Source organism: Hyperolius riggenbachi, chromosome 5 (genome assembly GCF_040937935.1).
Source record: "Hyperolius riggenbachi isolate aHypRig1 chromosome 5, aHypRig1.pri, whole genome shotgun sequence".
In the NCBI taxonomy this organism is placed as follows: Eukaryota; Metazoa; Chordata; class Amphibia; order Anura; family Hyperoliidae; genus Hyperolius; species Hyperolius riggenbachi.
In genome coordinates this window covers 423,415,176-423,434,256 of record NC_090650.1, presented here as the reverse complement: position 1 = coordinate 423,434,256, position 19,081 = coordinate 423,415,176, and the positions used below count along the sequence as shown (strand labels likewise).

Here is a 19,081-nt window from a genome sequence, read left to right as displayed (position 1 = left end):
GACGCTTGCTGTCGCTAAGTAGCCGCTAGCTAGCAAGCGTTCATTCTGTCTACTTATTCTGATCTCCTCAGTCCTGGTTTATGCGCTCAGCGCTACTTTGCGCTGAGACGTTATTACGAAAGTGTTGTTTGTGGCTGTTCGGATCTGCACCGGCTCTGTGCGCCACAATCTCCTATTGGAGTCAGTCCTCTCCTCCACTAAACTGGGGATATCCTGATCCCTTGTGCTGGTGTGTGTACCTCCTTCACGTCAGCTTATGTGTTGTATGCTGACTGTGGAGATTACACCTCCAAGCTTAACATTATGATAGCCCCATTACCAATCCCCATTGTGGGGGGGGGTTCCCAGCAAAAATGACACTGTTTGTTATGGTTCCTGTTCCTTTAAGAAATTTGAGAAGCTCAATTCTGAAACAGAAAATGAGTTTTTTTCTGAATGTGCCAGGTTCCTGGCCAATCCTGAGCTCCAGGCTACTCCTGTTTCAACGTGGGCCCCCCAGCTAGTTTATGTTTTATTTAAGGGAAGATTGTTTCAGTGGGCCTACGATGTCTTGGATCATACCAATTTAAAAGAAAGACCACTGGAATTTCTAGCGTTTGTGATCCATAACTGGCTGCGCAAAACCGATTTGCCTAGCCCTTTTGATAAGCTCCTGGCAGCTTGTCAATCAGCTGCTCCTTCTACTGCCTACAAAAATAATCAGCAAGCAGATAATTGTTCTGATAACTTTTCTTCTGCTAAGGCAGCAGGGTCTAAAGCCAAACGTAAACGCTCCAAAAGAAAAGCGTTACAATCAGCGGAGTCGTTGCCCTTAGCGACTGCGCATCAGATCTGTAACGAGACTCCACCATTAGCAGATAATGAAATTCAGTCACCATTCAGGGGAGTCAAATGGACCTATGAAACTACTAATGAACTTTCATTGCTAGCCAGGGAAAATAAAGGTTCTTGTTTAAATGAATTATCTGAATATGATTATGAAGATATATTACAGAGTATTGAACAGATCAATTTATTCGTGCAGCAAGGGAAATTTGCATACACTACAGTTCAACACTTGCTACAGGTACTGGAGATCCTTAGGAATAAGAAATCGGCCAATCACCTGCTAAATAACCCAATTGTTTCTGCCACTAACACATTTGCAAACTATGATCAGCCGGAATGCTCAGCTGTTAAATATGCATGGGATCCTCCATTTGAGAAAGGAGAGAGGGAAGCCCTGGTCTATGAATGGAAGAAAGATGCAAGTTCATTTTGTCAGTTTTACAGTGCAAAAAGTGAATTAGTATTGAATGCATGCATTAAGTCTGCCTATAACCTAATAAAAACTGGTGTGTGTGGGTATGACTTTGTGGCTCCATTGATCGATGTGTGGAGAATGATTCTGGACGATTTTTATGCGATTCAATCAGTTGATACCAGGGAAGACACACTGTCAAGTGAAGATTGTTCCACTTCCTCAGTTCCTGAGGACTCGCCTGCTTCAGCACCTTTGGCTGATTCAGCGAGTGATTCAGAGCTCCTTTTGTGTGAAATCGAAGTTCCTGTAATTCCACCCTGTACCATGGATAACTCAGTGTTACTTCCCAGTAAGACAGAAATTACTAATACTTCCTTAATCTTGCCCTGCACAAATTTCTCAGCAGAGGACCCAGAGGTCCTGCTGACTTCTGAGTCCAGCCTAGCCAGTACTCATGAATCTTTGTTCAGTGAAACAGACACCAGAAAAATCTTACCTGTCTCTGCAAACACTTCTGCAGAAATTACCTGTGTTAATAAAGTTCAACTCCTGTCTGATCCAGCAGATGCCAATAGATGCACTACATCAGTTTCTGAGTCCCAGCAATCCTGTCCAGAAATCTCAGAACCCCAGCATCTGAATTTTCCAATTTCACAATTGAATGGTGATTTAGATGCGCAAACATTGTGTTTTGATCTTCCTGTTTCTACACCTCACTCTAGTTTCATGAATAACTCAGAGCGTCTGCTATGTGAGTCCGAAATCGCAGAATTATTACCGTGTTCAGAAAATGTTCCAGTGAACTTGCCCTGTACCATGAATTGTGCAGTAGATCTCTCCAATGAAACTCAGGTCACAGAATCATTATGCTGTCCAGCAGGTGCTTCCATGGTTTTGCCCTGCAGTGTGGACTGTTCGGTGATCCTGTCCAGTAAAGCTGTGGTCACAGAGTCTTATGCTTCACCTAGTACTTTGGATACTTCAAACCCTCTAGCAGAACAGTCTGAGGCACTGCTTACCTCAGTTGGTGTTGCAGTAATATTCACTTGTCTAGCAGCTGTTTTGGAATTACAGTCTGCTCTAATAAAACTTGATGAATTTCTGCCCAGCGAAGCAGAAGCCATTGAAATATTGTCCTTGTCAGCAAGTGTGTTAGATACCTTGCCCTGTACACAGTCTGATTTAACCAATGTTGTTGAGTCCCTCTCCAGTGTTGTAACAGCCGAGGAACTCCAGCCCTGTCCTCTGAATGTTTCAAAAGTCTTGCCCTGTAACATGGATAATTCTGACTCGCTGGAAAAAATAATAGAAATCTCAGAATTTCAGTCCGGGTTAATGAGTGTTTCTGAAACCCAGCCCTGTATCCTGGAAAATTCTGGTTCTCTGGCCGGTGTGGCAGAAGTTCCAGAGCCCCCTTCCTGTCCAGTGAGTTACTCAGTTTTGCCTAGTTCAGTGGGGATTGCTGCAATATTGACTTGTTTTGCAGCCCTTTATGAGCTCCAGTCCAGTGTATTTGATGAGTCTCTGTCTAGTCCAGAAGAAGCTATGGGAACCCTGTCTAGTTCAGTGCATACATCAGAAGATTTGCCCTGTCTTGTAAATGCCCCTGAACATGATTGGTTAATAACCCTGCTGGAATCAGCGACATCTAAGTCTGATCCTGCAGTTTTTAGTGAGAATCCAGTAACTATGAAGTCTAGTCATGATGAATTTTTTTTGCCCAGTTCTGGTTTCGGTCCTGTCTTGACTGACTTTGAGGTTCGCAGTTCCTTGACATGCCCAGAGGTTTCTCTTGTGCCGGTGTGCCCAGATGTGCTTCGTATGCCAGACTGCCCAGATGTGTCTGTGTTAGCGTGCTCACGTGCTTCCCTAGTGGAGACATGTTCTGATGTTGCCGGGTTGGCCTGCATGCCCGGAGATGGTTCTGGTCCCTAAAAGCCCTGATCTTGATGTTTGTCCTTGTGACCCTGACTCTGGAGTTGCCCTGGGTTCCATAGGGGTTCTTGATAGTTCTCCATGTGAGCCTAAGGGGCGTTCTGACCTGTGGGGATCTCTTTGGAGCTTCCAAGTGTTCTGGGAGATCTCTGAGGAAACTTGTCCTGGTACCTTGGACTGGTTCAACAGTGGGTTTTGTGTTGGTAAGGACAGTTCCGGTGGGCATTGCAAAGGCTTTGGCGTTTTTGGACAGTCCTTGGAAGGCGGTGGGTATCGCGCAGAGAGTTTCTTGGGGTTGTTTTCTGGAAGTCGTGGTTCTGATGGGTGTCACACTGAGGCTTGTAGTGCTGACGGGCATGGTTCGGTAGGTTCTGGTTCCAATTGGTCTAGTTTTGGTGAGACTGATTCGGGAATTTGGTTTTGTCGGACGGATCCGACCTTCATGAATTTTCAGTCAGATCAGTTTGCTGGATTTCCCACTTCTGATTTTTTGGTTTGGGTGGTTCAGGAGAAATATGTCAGTTTTCATAGGTGTCCAGAGGCCGCGTTTAAGGGAGGGGGTACTGTTATGATCGCTTCTGCAGCGTTTACTGCTGACTGCAGTGGTATTGCAAACCAAGCAGTTTTAATGTCATTACATGCATTTGCTTGCATAGTTTGGTTTGCACTTAAACTAGTTGCTGATTCCATCTGCAGTCGCTCTGAAGTTTATGACAGTTTAATATGCTTTTGTGTAAACAAACATTGTCTGCTGCAGTGGAGGGGCGGTCCCTTTCCTGCAGGCTGCATATCATTGTCTGCCTTTTCCTGCTATCAGCCTGTGATTAATTACCATTCACTTGTGTGGGAATCTGCAGGTCTGCTCCCATTGGATGACCTCAGTATAAAGAACTGCTTCCTGCAATGCCTCATGGGCTATCATAGTCTCAGATTGTATCTGTTACTCTGCTCGTGCCCCACCTCGTTCCTGGTCCGTGTGGACTGCGCTGACTCCTGCGAAGGGGTCAGCGAGTCCTCCTAGTTCTGCTCTTGTTCTAGAAGTTGCTACTTGCTTGTCTTGTGTCATATATTGGTTCATCGCCAATATATACGCATACTTGCGCATTTTGTTATTTTCCTTGTATTCGTGTTACGTTAATATATCAGTGTCGCTGATATATACGTACACGAACTGTTTATTTCCTGTGTTCAGTTAGTCAGTTTTCCAGCACGTTTTGGTAGTTTGCGCGTACCGTGAACACCCGTGCTGAGCTAGTTATCCTGTTCCTGGTTCTGTTTGTGGATTGCGTTCATCTCTGCGAAGAGATAGCGAATCCTTCTGAGTCCTGTTCCCTGTATTACTCCAGTCTTAGTCAGCGTTCCTGCTTATGTCATATATCGGTTCATTGCCGATATATACATATGTTAGTCAGACCTTACAAAGAGTTTCATTGATAGCTGTAATTGTAATACGCTAGGAAAACATACTTATTGTATATTTATCTGTGTTACGTTCATCTGTCTCGATCCTGCTATTTTCTGACTATCCTGTCCTGTCTTTGTGAGGCACGCCATCGCCGCAACGCATTGGCTGCCTCATTCCAGTCTGTCTGGTTTTGGACGCTTGCTGTCGCTAAGTAGCCGCTAGCTAGCAAGCGTTCATTCTGTCTACTTATTCTGATCTCCTCAGTCCTGGTTTATGCGCTCAGCGCTACTTTGCGCTGAGACGTTATTACGAAAGTGTTGTTTGTGGCTGTTCGGATCTGCACCGGCTCTGTGCGCCACAATCTCCTATTGGAGTCAGTCCTCTCCTCCACTAAACTGGGGATATCCTGATCCCTTGTGCTGGTGTGTGTACCTCCTTCACGTCAGCTTATGTGTTGTATGCTGACTGTGGAGATTACACCTCCAAGCTTAACAGCCCTGAGGCTGGAGCCACTCTCGCCTCTGCCCCAGCCCGGCCCTGACCAGAGGGGCCCACTGGGGGCCCTCCTTCATCCATCTGGTTAGCTTCTCATTGGTGCTATGCTGGTAATGAACACCTCTATATGTGCATTTCATAGTATAAATCCTTAGCAAACTGTTTCCTTATTCTGATTATACCTCTCTGACACCGAAACAGTCAATGGTAGGTTTTGAGGCTCCATATCAATAGAGTGCTTGGGGCCCCATGTAAAACTCACACCGGGGCCACAAGCTTTTCAAGTACGCCACTGTTTATGAATCTAGCGTGTATACAGTTGCCCCAAAAAGTAATTTGGTAATCTTCCACAATGGACCTCTAAAGAACAAATTAAAGGAATACTGTAGGGGGGTTGGGGAAAATGAGTTGAACTTACCCGGGGCTTCTAATGGTCCCCCGCAGACATCCTGTGCCTGCGCAGCCACTCCCCAATGCTACGGCCCCGCCTCCCGTTCACTTCTGGAATTTCAGACTTTAAAGTCTGAAAACCACTGCGCCTGCATTGCCGTGTCCTCGCTCCCGCTGATGTCACCAGGAGCGTACTGCGCAGGCCCAGTATGGTCTTGTGCCTGCGCCGTGCGCTCCTGGTGACATCAGCGGGAGTCGGGACACAGCAACGCAGGCACAGTGGTTTTCACACTTTAAAGTCTGAAATTCCAGAAGTGAGCCGGAGGCGGGGCCGGAGCATCAGTGAGTGGCTGCGCAGGCACAGTCAGGATGCCTGCGGGGGACCATTTGAAGCCCCGGGTAAGTTCAACTCATTTTTCCCCGACCCCCTACAGTATTCCTTTAAGGCATCACTCTAGTCACTCGCCCATCATTGTCCGATCTCCTCCTTTTCGAGGAAGAGCACCAAAATGTCACCTTAAAGATCAACCAACAATAAATCTAGCATATGCATGAGGCTTACAGTGTACCTGAAAAGGCATGACGTGGATTGGGTGGGCTCTGCCTAATTATTTTTAAGAATTTTTGTTGGGGGACTTATTTTAGGGCATTGCTGAGGGGTGGGGGGAGGGGTGGTCATGATGCATCTGGCTATGCCCATGACCCATCATAACCACACCCACTTTATGGCATGCTGTGCCTTACACAGATTCCCTCCATATTGGTGCCCAAGGGTGCTCTGAAAATTCTGAAATCCTAGCAACACCTCTGCAGATGATAGTGAACTGCTTAAAGGGGTCTAAAAGTTCCTCCCAAATGAAGATGTTAAGTCAATGTAACTTACTTCCGGTGAACTCTTGTCCTCCTAAGAAAAACGAAAACATTTTCTTCTCTTTGTTGGACCTGACTTCCCCACAGACTCCATCTCCACCCAAACTCGACCGTGTGCTCCAGTCATTCACGTGACACAGCAAGACATCTGGAGAGCTCAGCAGTCCGCATATAGTTGTGCCTATAGAAGGAATCAGAGGAGGTATAATGATTAACCTGGACAGACACATGTAAGTTCCAGTCATGTGATGCTTATTTCACTACAACATAGTCCCCTAAATCACAGAGGTGCCAAGCGTAGATTTGACTCCGTGCTGTGTGTTACTCCTGTTTTTTATTGCCCGAAGAAGCGGGATTTTGCCTGTGAAACGCGTTGCTACTTGTCTTGGGAGTATGTGAATAAATTGTTTAAAACTTTAATCGACAGTACTTTGGTCTTTTTTTGGGTTGGGCTGGTCCATCACCGCATCACGAACGTTTTAAACGTTTTTAGTGATTTTTATCCTACTGGCGCCTCTGTTACACCCTCTTCTTCCCCTATCTACAGAGAGCGACGTCTTAATCCTGAGTAGGGACAGGCTTGCCTTGTTCTCCCCACCTGCCTTTTCAGTGGTTGTCTTGGAGGTAACCTGGGGTTGTAAGTATATTACTTACGTTTCATTTACCCTTACCAATCTTCCTATACATACTGCACTATATTGGGATCTCAGTTTTCTACCCCAAATCAAAGGTGGAGTGAGAAGCAGCTCATCAGCCGTAGAGATACAAGGACCACTTGACTAGCAATACCACTTACACTAAAGTTTCTATAGAATTAGCACTAAGGAGCTAGCAACAATGGACATTTAATGCGTAATAAACTGCTACTTGGTAAATAAAAGGCAAATAGGAGTTAACCCTTTAGCAGACAATTTATTTAGAAGCTTGCAAGTGCTCCACGACAATTTTAACACATTTTTTTATTTCTTATTTGTTACATTTTCTTGCTTCTAATTATTGTAGTACTGCTGCAATGTGTATTTATGGCCACTTGTCACTAGGGGGCAGTGTGAGACAATAACAGAGGACGTCACTTTCAATTTCTATATTTTCTGCTTGTAGAGAGAGATCAAAGCATTCCAAGAATTTACAGCACAACTGCAGCTGCCTGAGATCAAAAGCATCACACTTATCTGAACCGAGATAACTCTATCAAGGCTCCTAATGGCTTCATACTTTAAGCCTACAGGCATTAGAATAGATCCCCCCACCTTACTAAAGATACTGCTCTCCATCAGTGTTGATTGCTTCTGTGATCTGTGCCAAGACTGCCCCCTCAGATGTAAACCTACTCCCTTCAGTGAAGTTGCAGAGGCCAAAAGAACATGTTCGTGTCTGTAGCAGCTATGGAATGTCGCCCCAAGAGTAGAGGTCTGCAGAAAAGGCCCCCCACAAAAAAAAAGTGGAGGAGACCACATAAGAAGGAGGGGAGATGTTAGTAAGAAAACATTATTTAGGTTTGTAAAACACAGCAGAGTTTAGCCCAGGTTTGGTTTATGAATGCGATTTCCACATTCCTGGTCTGCTATATTTCCCTTTTTTGCAGCATTTATGTTGAAATAGTTCCACCGCTTGAGAAGAGGCAATGGGGGCACTCGGGGCTAAATACAGACAAAACCGTCTCTGTTCCCCACATCTGCCGCCAAGAAAGCAGCAAGGGATAAAACTTTATCTAATGGAAAAATAAAAAGAATTGGGGAAGTAAAACAGGAACAAGACAAAGACAGATGGGGAAGGAAACCTTAAAATCTTTAGACAAATGTTATGTTTGAGAAATACACAGAGAGGAAATAAGCTGAACCCACACTGTTTGGCGTACTGACATTGGTGATGGAGATCAGAATGTGTAAGCCAACTGTCACATGGTGGACGGCAGGGCTTCTTGGCACGCGGCGCGTAGTGTCTGAATTGGGCGCCGCTACAGCCACAGTGCTATAATGCATGGACAACGCAGCCATAATTCAGAGTTCCAGCAATTGCTGAACCCCAAACTACTTCTCCCTACGAGTTGCTACGACTCAGAGGGAGAATAGTAATTAAAGAGGAAGTCCAGTGAAAATAATGTAATAAAAAAGTGCTTCATTTTTACAATAATTATGTATAACTGATTTACACAGGGTTTGCCCATTGTAAAATGTTTCCTCTCCCTGATTTACATTCTGACATTTATCACATGGTGACATTTTTACTGCTGGCAGGTGATGTCAGTGGAAGGAGATGCTGCTTGCTTTTTTGGCAGTTGGACACAGTTGTTATTTCCCACAATGCAACAAGGCTCCCACAGTAAGATGTCAGCACCATGGTCCTGACATCACACTGTGGGAGGGGTTTCACCACAAAATCAGCCATACAGAGCCCCCTGAAGATCCGTTAGAGAAAAGGAATAGATTTCTCATGTGAAAAGGGGGTATCAGCTACTGATTGGGATGAAGTTCAATTCTTGGTCAGAGTTTCGCTTTAACGCCTATGAGAATTTCACCGGCAACAGAGTTAGCCATCATTCAGCTCACCCTGCGCCAAAGTGACTGGTCGGCAAACTGCCATGTATGCCGTATGGTGACCCAGACCTCCTCTGCCACAAGAAACCCCCATTCCATGTACAGCCTTATATTCCTCCATCCTAAGTACGCTAAATCTTTCATGTGCAGCCCTGTATGAGAAACGACTATTTGTACGGTAAAGATTACCAATATTTACTACTGGAATTAAGTAGTAGAACGTCGGTAATTTTACCCATATTTTACTAGCGGCAATCCCAAACACCCTTTTTTCCAGGCGCCTTTTTTACATAAAGATCTATCTTAGAGCGCATCACTTTCCCGATCTGCGTTGTATGTGGAATAGTGTAGTCCCGTAAAATTGGTGATTGCATCTAGGGGTTTTCTAACTGTTTATTTGGTAAGAGCTAGAGATGAGATTCAGTTTCCAGCAAAGTTATTTTTGCAGCTAAATTAGATTTTTCGTCTCAGAATCTTGGCGAAAATATAATAGAATTTTTGCAAGATACACATTTTCGTAAAAACTTTTCTTGAAAATGTGTTTTCTTCTGTCAATAGACTTAAATGCATTTGTTAAATATTAGTTTTCTCATACCTACCATATATATATATTTGTAAATACTCAGGAACGGATTTACCATAAGACACTGTAGGCACGTGCTTACAGGCGCCTGATGATGGAAAGGTGTCTCACTCCTCTCCGCCAGTGCCTCCCTCCTTCCCTATGCAGAGTCCTGAGCATAGTGTAAATGAGAGGTTACTCACCCTGCTCTTTGTATTCCACTGATGTAATCTCCCTTCAGTCAGGGGCACCTCTAGCTATTTAATACTGAGGTTCCTCTACCTACCTAATACTTGGGGGCACATCTAGCTACTTAATACTGAGGATAGCTCTGGCTACCTAATCCTAAGGGGCATCTGTAGCTGCCTATGATGGACAAGGGAAGTAAGGGAGAGAGGAGTGACAGCTGGGCCAGCCAGCACACTTGTGGTGCAGTTTGGTGGGGTTTGTAGGCTCTAGGAGGGTGAAGTCTAAGGTGCCAGGACATCTGTGCCTTTAGGCTCCTGTGAAGAAAACTACCATTTGTGAGAAAAGGTGTGATTTCCACGAAAATGATGGTGAAATAAATATGATCGTATCCACTCAGAGCCCACAGTGGCTACTTGATTACATTTTAAAGAGTTCAAATCAATTCTGCAATTCTACTGGGTCTTGAAATCATTCACAATGTTCATGTGGCTAATGCTGGGAATACACGTTACGTTTTTCACGTTCGATTCTGTGCGCGATCTATTAACCATTCGATATTCTGCATTCGATTCTCTTATCTCCCACTCGTTTTTCTTATCTTTTTTCCATTCACTTCTATGAGAAACCGAGCGGAACAGAATCAAGCGGAAAATGGGACATGTCGGAATTTTATTATCGAAGGCATCTATCGGAACGATTCTTCGCAAAAAACCATAATGTGTATTCCCAGCATTAAGGACTGGTTCACATTAGCGGTCGCCGTCCGGAATCGCCGTGCCGGACCGCATGCGGAACGGACGGAACGGACGCACGGCATAGCAATGAAAGTCTATGCGTCCGTTCACATGCGTCCGTTTCGTCCGGACCGGATCCGGACCGGATCCGGACTCCGGCATAAGACCCAACATGCACTATTTTTTGGTCCGGCTCCTCCGGCAGATGTATCCGGAGCGGAGCCGGACTGCACCATCCGGCCAATACAAACCAATGAGAACCGGAGAGCGCACAACACACTGGCTATAAAAACCGGACGTTCTACCCCACTTCCTATGCTTTTTCTAGTGGCCATTTTGGATGGGGACCACATGGGCCCAGCGTTCACAGAGTGGAGCAGCAGGGATTTCATGCTGGAGCTCTTTGGCAGCAACATGTCTGATGATATGTCTGATAACGAGGAGGTGAGGCCTTCTCCCCACATAGTAGTAGGTGAACAACAGGAAGGAGAAAATTCTCAGGTAATACGAGTAAAAAATGACTGGATCCATGGTCCCAACTGCAGTCTCTGTATCCACGGATGGTCTCCACACGTCCACCTGTCTCCAACAATGACCCCAGAGCTTCTGCTGACCTCCCAGACCCCAGGTATTTACAGGTTGTTATCTCTTTAAGAAACCGGATCCGGACCGCAACCGAGTTCACACCGCACGGAAAACGGACCGGATCCGGATAGGAACCGTACGGATCAGGTCCGGTCCGGATACGGTGCGGTCCGGACATCCGTTCCGGTTTTTACAAAACCGCAAGTGTGAACGGGGCCTTAATCTATATATATATATAAAAGTGTGTGAGTGTGAGTGTGTGTGAGTGTGAGTGTGAGTGTGTGTGAGTGTGAGTGTGAGTGTGAGTGTGAGTGTGAGTGTGAGTGTGAGTGTGAGTGTGAGTGTGAGTGTGTGTGTGTGTGTGTGTGTGTGTGTGTGTGTGTGTGTGTGTGTGTGTCGCGATCACGCGAAAACGGCTTGACCGATTTGAACGAAACTTGGTACACAGATCCCTTACTACCTGGGATGATATGTTCTGGGGGTCTCGCGGCCCCCCCTGCACATGTGGGCGGAGCTACAAACAGCAAATCAGATTTCACCCATTCAAGTCAATGGAAAAAATGTAAAAGGCTGCCATTCTGCCAGTAATCAAGCCAGAGTCCCCACACATGGCACAGTTGGTCACTTGGTGACAGAGGTTACAAATCCAGGAAAAGTGGGCGGAGCATAAAACTGCCAATCAAATTTCAGCCGTTCATTTAAATGGGAAAATGTAAACTGCAGCCATTCTTAGACTGTTAATCGCAGGGTTCTCAAACTTGGTACACTTGGTCACTGGGTGAATACGATTACGATTCAAGAAAATGGGTGGAGCCTACAACAGCCAATCAAAATTCATCTATTGATTTTCAAGGGGAATATTTAAACTGCTGCTATTCTTACACTTTTAATGGCAGAGGCTTCAAACCTGCTACAGTCGGTCATTGGGTGACTGGGGTCCAAATTCACTAAAGGGGCGGGGCCACATACAGCCAATCAGATTTCCTTGGTGAATAAACTGCTTCCATTCACACATTTTTTTTATGCCAGGAACCTGAAAGCTCACAAACTTGGTCATTGAGTGACTGTGTGTGTCAAGGTTACAAAAAGTGGGCGGAGCCAAAAAACGTATTGGGAAAATATAAACTGCAGCCATTTTTACACCGTTAATGGCAGGGTTTTCAAACTTTGTACAGTTGGTCACTGGGTGACTGAGATTAACAGTCACCCAGGAGCCTACAACAGCCAATAAAAATTCACCTTTTGATTTTCAAAGGGAATATTTCATCTGCTACCATTCTCTTATACTGTGAAAAGCAGATGCCTCAAACCTGGTACAGTTGGTCGCTGGGTTACTGGGGTCCAAATTCGGAAAGGGGGCGGAGCCACAAACAGCCAGATTTGTTTATTTTTCAATGGGAATATACAAAGTATTGATACCAAGGACCCCAAAGCCGATAAACTTGATAACTGGGTGACTGTATGTCAAGGTTAGAAAAAGTGGGCGGTGCCAACAACTACATTTTTAACATGGCAGGGTTCCCAAACTTTACACAATTGGCCACTGGGTGACTGGGATGAATATTCAGAAATGTGGGTGGAGCCTACAACAGCCAATCAAAATGTACCTATTGATTTTCAAGGGGAATATTCCCATTGCTACCATTCTCACACCGTTAGTGGCAGAGGCCTCAAACCTGATACGGTCAGTTATTGGGTGACTAGGGTCCAAAGCCACAAACAGTCAATCAGATTTGTTAGATTGATTTCAGCCATTCTGTTATTGGCAGGGTTCTCAAACGTGACACAGTTGGCCACTGGGTGACTGGGACTAATATTCAGAAAAGTGGGTGGAGCCTACAGCAGCCAATCAAAATTCACCTTTTGATTTTCAAGGGGAATATTTACATTGCTGCCATTCATGCACTCTTAATGGCAGAGGCCTAAAATCTGCTACAGTCAGTCACTGGGAGCCTAGGGTTTAAATTCTGAAGGGATCAGGCCAAAAACAGCCAATTAGATTTGTTTAATTTCAATAGTAAAATGCAAAAATGTTCAAATTCAGTAAAGGTGTGGAGCCAAAAACAGCCAGATTTCTTTGCTGGATAAACTGCTTCCATTAGCACAATTTTGATGCCACGCACCCAAAAGCTCACAAACTTGGTCATTGAGTAGTGACTGTGTGTCCGGGTTACAAAAAGTGGGTGGAGTTAAAAACAGATTTTTCTGGGAAATTGTAAACTGCAGCCCTTCTTCACTGTTAATGGCATAGCTGGTTACTGGGTGACTGTGATTAATATTCAGAAAGGTGGGAGGAGCCTAAAAATGGCAATCAAAAATCACATGTCATTTTTCAAGGAGAATATTAAAATTGCTGCCATTCTTGCACTTATGGCACAAACCTCAAACCTGGTACAGTTGGTCATTGGGTCACTGGGGTTCAAATTCAGAAAAGGGGACAGAGCCACAAACGGTGAATCAGATTTGTTTCATTTCATGGGAAAATACAAATTATTGATGCCAAGGACCTCACAGCTCACAAACTTGGTCATTGAGTAGTGACTTTGTGTCCAGGTTACAAAAAGTGGGCGTAGCCAAAAACAAATTTCACTGGGAAAGTGTAAACTGCAGCCCTTCTTACACTGTTTATGGCAGGGTTCACAAACTTTGCCCAGATGGTCACTGAGTGACTGAGATTAATATTCAGGGAAGTGGGTGGAGCCTATAATAGCCAATCAATATTCACCTGTTGATTTTCAAGTGGAATATTTAAATTGCTGCCATTTTTACACTGTTAATAGCAGATGCCTCAAACCTGCTACAGTTGGTCATTGGGTGACTGGGGTTCAAATGCTGGAGAGGGGCGGAGCCATAAACGGCCTATCTGATTTGTTTAATTTCTATGGGAATATACAAATTATTGATGCCAAGGACCCCAAATCTCACAAACTTAGTCATTGAGTGTTTGTGCGTTAGGGTTAGAAAGTGGGCGGAGCCCACACCAGTCAAATACATACCCGGGCAACGCCATGTCATCAGTGGGTGGAGACAAATACAAATTTCACTGGGAAAATGTAAACTGCAGCCATTCTTACATTGTTAATGGCAGGGTTTTTAAACTTTGCACAGTTGGTCACTGGGTGACTGGGATTAATATTCAGAAAAGTGGGTGGAGCCTACAAAATTAGGCTCTACCTATTGCTTTTCAAGGGGAATATTTAATTGCTACCATTCTTGAACTGTTAATGGCACAGGCCTCAAACCTGTTACAGTTGGTTATTGGGTGACTGGGGTTCAAATTCAGAAAAGGGGGTGGAGCCACAAACAGCCAATCTGATTTTTTCATTTCAATGCAAATTATTGATACCAAAGACAGCAAAGCTCACAAACTTGGTCATTAAGTAATTGTGTGTTAGGGTTAGAAAAAGTATGCAGAGCCAACACCAGCCAAATACATACCCGGGCAACGCCGGGCAATCAGCTAGTATATATATAAAATCGCATGTACGAGTATGTATGTATGTGTGTATCTGTCGCGATCACTCAAAAACGCCTTGACTGATTTGAATGAAACTTGGTATACAGATCCCTTACTACCTGGGATGTGATGTTCTGGGGGTCTTGCGTCCCCCCTGCACACCTGGGCGGAGCTACAAACAGCAAATCAGATTTCCATATTTATTTCCTTTTGAACAATGCCTGAATTGCCTGACATCCTGCTGATCTTTCATGCATCAGTAGTCTTTGAATGACACACCTGAAACAAGCAAATAGTCGGACTTCACTTAAAGCGGACCCAAACCAAACATTTTTTTAATTCAAAATATTTAGTTGCACCACTCTGACACATACAAAGATAAATAAACACTCCTTCAAGCCTATGAGCATTTCAGTGCCTGCTTTTCACCCTTCTCTTTTCATAGCTAGGGTTATACTGGGGGCAGCCATTAGCAATTCCTCCATTGCCAGACACCACCTACTCCACCAGTCTGCCGGATTCTGTCCCGGCAATATAAAAGGAAGGGAGGGGTTCCTCCAATAACTGTAAAATATTTTATATTTGTCATCATGCAGCTGAAAAAAGGCTGCTATTTATTATTATAAGTTAGAAAATAGATTTTATTACTGAAATCTTGTATTTTTAGTTTGGGTCCACTTTAAACATCTGATCTGCATGCTTGATTAGGGTCTATGGCTAAAAAGTGTTTGAGGCAGAAGATCAGCAGGGCAGAAAGGCAATCTGCATTGTTTAAAATCAAAGAAATATGATGGCCTCTATATCCCTCTCACTTCAGTTGTCCTGAAAATAAACTTATAATATAATGATTTGTATGTAAAGTACAGCTAAGAAATAAAACATTAGGAGCAGAGATAGGAGTCTAATATTGTTTCCAGTACAGGAAGAGTTAAGAAACTCCAGTTGTTATCTATGCAAAAGAGCTTCACTGATCTCTCTGACTTTCTCAAACAATAGTTTTTATTATGATTATCTCTCTGACTTTCAAAGCCAAAGAGCTCTGTCTTCTGAAGCCTATTATCTCAAGTGTCTGTCACTGTATTTTGCATTGTTCTGCTGAGGAACGTTGAAAAGGTCATTAGCCTGCTCTGTGAAATCATTTAGAATGCTGAGTGTATTGTGTAAACTGCGAATATTAGAGAATGATGCAATGTTATAAAAAAAACTATATAACTGAAAATAAAAATATGAGACTATTTTCTTTGCTACTAATGTGCTAGTAATTATCCGTACTACACAACCAATTCATTATATCATAATTCTTTTTTCGCTTCAGTTGTCCTTTAAGAGTGAAATAGGGAACTCTAAAACATTTACCTGTCCCAAAATGAATTTGAACCAGATCAATGCTTTTTGGAAAATTTGGGAGTTATTTGAAAAGAGTAGAAAGCCACCAAAATAATCGGTCACACAACTGTAATTCACGCATGAAGCTCTTATGTGTTTGTTATTTACTGTGGGATCCAGCCCAGTATAATTAAAGCAATGCTGATCCCACATTTACTTTAATTAATTTAGCAATTCCGTCTACTTCAAAGGGACAGTGGAATGAATAGATATCCTGCTAATACACAGTCTGTATCAATAAATTCCCCACAAGCTGCCATAAGGGGAACAGATGATGGACGATCTTCATAGAGATCGCGTTTGCTTTTAAACCATCCAACTTTTCTAGGACATTGTATTTGTCTGGGTGTTTGTAGATCTGGTTGGTGCTCCAAGACTAACAGCAGTCATTAATTTTAATAATTGGGTCTTCTAATTGATTAGTTTGAGCACCATGGCCTGCATCTGCTCCCCTCATGTCACATGCCTAAATTCCAGGAACAATATTGATCCAGTATCAGGAGGATATGAATCCAAATTGTCGAGTCTTTGTAGTATACAAACATTGGGAAAATTAAATCCAGTGTAGTATTGCCATTTTTGACGCAGTTGTTTGTGTCTCGTGTCCCTGTTTATGTTCCAGTCATCATCTAAGCTATTGTCAGTGAGTTGGCATTCCGCACTATAATGAAATTCGTAGTGATGAGCTGGCGGTTGGACTGGAGGAGAACGCTAACAAAATTTGGCCAGTTTTGCTTTAACTTCACACATTCGCTAAGCACGGGGAAAGTGGTCTTTTAAGACTCTCTAGGCAGTTTATGGGTTTAAAGCTCACTACCTCCTCGTGGCGGGACCTGGGTTATGCCCAGAAAGGGATTACCTGTTGGTGGGATGTATGGTGGCCTGGTGAGGACTTTGTGGACCCCGGAGCTTCATGAAGACCTGACAGGAACCCCGAACACAGTGGCTAAAGTGACTGAAGTGAAGCAGACACTGTTGGACGTTGAAGAATCAAAGAACACTGGCTAGATATAGCGAGTACTAGGGTAGCCTGGGGTTGACCAAAAAGAAGCACCGCTGCTTATGGTGGAAGTCGAATTTCAAAGGCTAAGGGAAGGAACCTTGACAAAAAAAATTAGAATGCCTGGAAGCTTTAGGCGGTAATCCCACCACCAGGATTGGGTGCTGAAGGCTAATAACCTGGACAACTTCAAACAAATTATTACTGAAACTAAGCACTATATACTGTAAATGCAACCTACCCTGGATCCAGAAGTCGATACTCTCTGGTTTCTGACGCATCTCCTACACTTATAGATTGTCACCTGATGCAGCAAAACAATAGATCTCTCTCTGATCTGAATTTGATCCGAGGGATCGATTCCTACCACACCCAGCACATCAATTTTCAGTAGATTTCCGCAGGAATTCTACTGAAAATCAATTAATTGCACTGTTTGATACAAGGTAACACTATGGAAACACTTATGTCCGTCCCCCAATCAATGGAAAATTTCTATCCTGTTGGACTGATAGTTTTGATTGATTTTAGGTTGATACAATATTTGCATGAATGGTGTACAGGTGTACCTAGTAATGAGGTCCATGAGTAGACTTGCATTATTGACCCTAAAGGAGATAGAGTATGAGGACTGGGACCTTACAAGGCTGGAAGAAGCCCCAGCCCTCAGGTAAGTAAAAGAACACTCTAGTTTCAACTCCAGTATCCTTTAAGGCATGCTTAAATGAGTTGAAGGTGAGGTGAGCCTGATGGGGAGGGAGGGAGTTTCATAGCATAGGGCTGCTCTAGGGAAGTCCTGAAGCCTGGCTAGTGATGCGGGGGAGGGACATCCGTAGAGTGTTGGAGGAGCAGAGAGAGCAGGTCAGTGAGTATCTCAGGATGAGACCAGAGATGTACGAAGGGGAGGTATGGTGGATGGATTTGTTTAAATGTAATTCTGAGGGGGATGGGAGCCAGTGAAGGGACTTGAGAACAGGGGCAGCTGAAGATGAGCGGTGGCAGGAGTGAATGAGCCTGGCAGCTGCGTTCATAACAGGCAGCTTGCAGGGGCGAAGTCTGGTCTCAGGAAGTCCAGAGCGGATGGCATTGCAGTAGTCCAGACTGGAGATGACCAGAACATGGACCAGGACTTTGTGTTAGGGAAAAAGTTGGGGTGAATTTAGGCAATGTTGAAGAGATGGAAGTCTCAGGACCTGGAAATTTTCTTTGTATAGTGTGTAAGAGGCCTTCACCAACAAATCAGAAACAAGACAAGCTGTAGTGAGCCACAAGGTATATTAAAGTCAATGAAAAATGAATTTCAATTGGCTGACGTGAGTCACTGCAATTTGGACTTTATTTTCCCCTTATGCAGCCGACTCAGTGATCTGACACTATAAAATGATTTGAAATACCCAAATTTTACCTTTATTTAATATAACCTGGCTCAGCACGAAGCCATGGCAGCAGGCATCCTGTCTGCACGTCTGACGGCACAGAAGATACGCGTCTGTTAGACTGGCTCCGCCTCCTGGGAAAAGGGTGGAGCTATACACACCAGAGAGGACATTCCCAAAATCAGTGCGTACAAAGTCTCCAGAACTGGCGGTAAATTCTCCTCCTGTTAGGAACAAGTGTGAAAATTAAATCAGTCTGTAATTTTGCATATCGTATAGTAGATAAAAGCCCAGCTTACTCTCAGGCCCAGAGCTGTAGGGGGGCCACAGATACTACTTCACTCCCTCTGATAATGGGGTCCATCCTCCAGATCAGGTGTTTTGCGGCTACACTTGTTATGGGTGTGAAGATATGCAGCTTCACCATTCAGCTTCACTCGTCGCTATGGCGATGATGGGACATGACGTCTGAAGTCATGACATGTGCAGCCCCGATCCTCCCCATAGCGAAGCCTGGAGCTGATTGGGAGGATGCGCCATCACGGGATCCCTGGGGGGTACGTATAACGGCAGCGATCGGGGGGGGGATCGGTGGAGAGCGGAGGGACTTGGGGTCATGGTTAGCTAGCCAAGTGCTAGCTTAAGCATATACAGAAGATTTTATAAAAAAAAAAAAATCCTCCCGGGGCCATGTGATTCTCTGCGGTGGCTAGCCCGAGCGTAGGTCGGGCTTACCGTCAGGGAGGTTAATGACCAGGAGGAATTAACAGCTGCACTTGGGGATGAGGAGGGGTTAATGATGCCCTGCATACAGAATTAAAGCCAGTAGAAATCTGACAGAAGTGACAGGATTTGGACTAGTCCATCTCTTAATAGGGGATTCTCAGAAAGGCTTTTATTCTTTATAAAGAAATTCC

At 44.3% G+C, this 19,081-nt stretch overlaps 1 protein-coding gene across 2 annotated transcripts in view; it reads right to left on the bottom strand.

Annotated features, from left to right (window-relative positions):
• The window catches only part of TG (thyroglobulin), a 329,528-nt gene that overhangs the window by 197,057 nt on the left and 113,390 nt on the right, over window positions 1-19,081 (bottom strand). For both annotated transcript variants that reach the window (XM_068238045.1, XM_068238046.1), the window contains 2 exons: window positions 18,194-18,388; window positions 6,352-6,519 (listed from right to left, as the gene is read on the bottom strand). In XM_068238045.1, coding sequence (XP_068094146.1) covers window positions 6,352-6,519; window positions 18,194-18,388 — 363 coding nt within the window. The remainder of the gene's footprint in view (window positions 1-6,351; window positions 6,520-18,193; window positions 18,389-19,081) is intronic.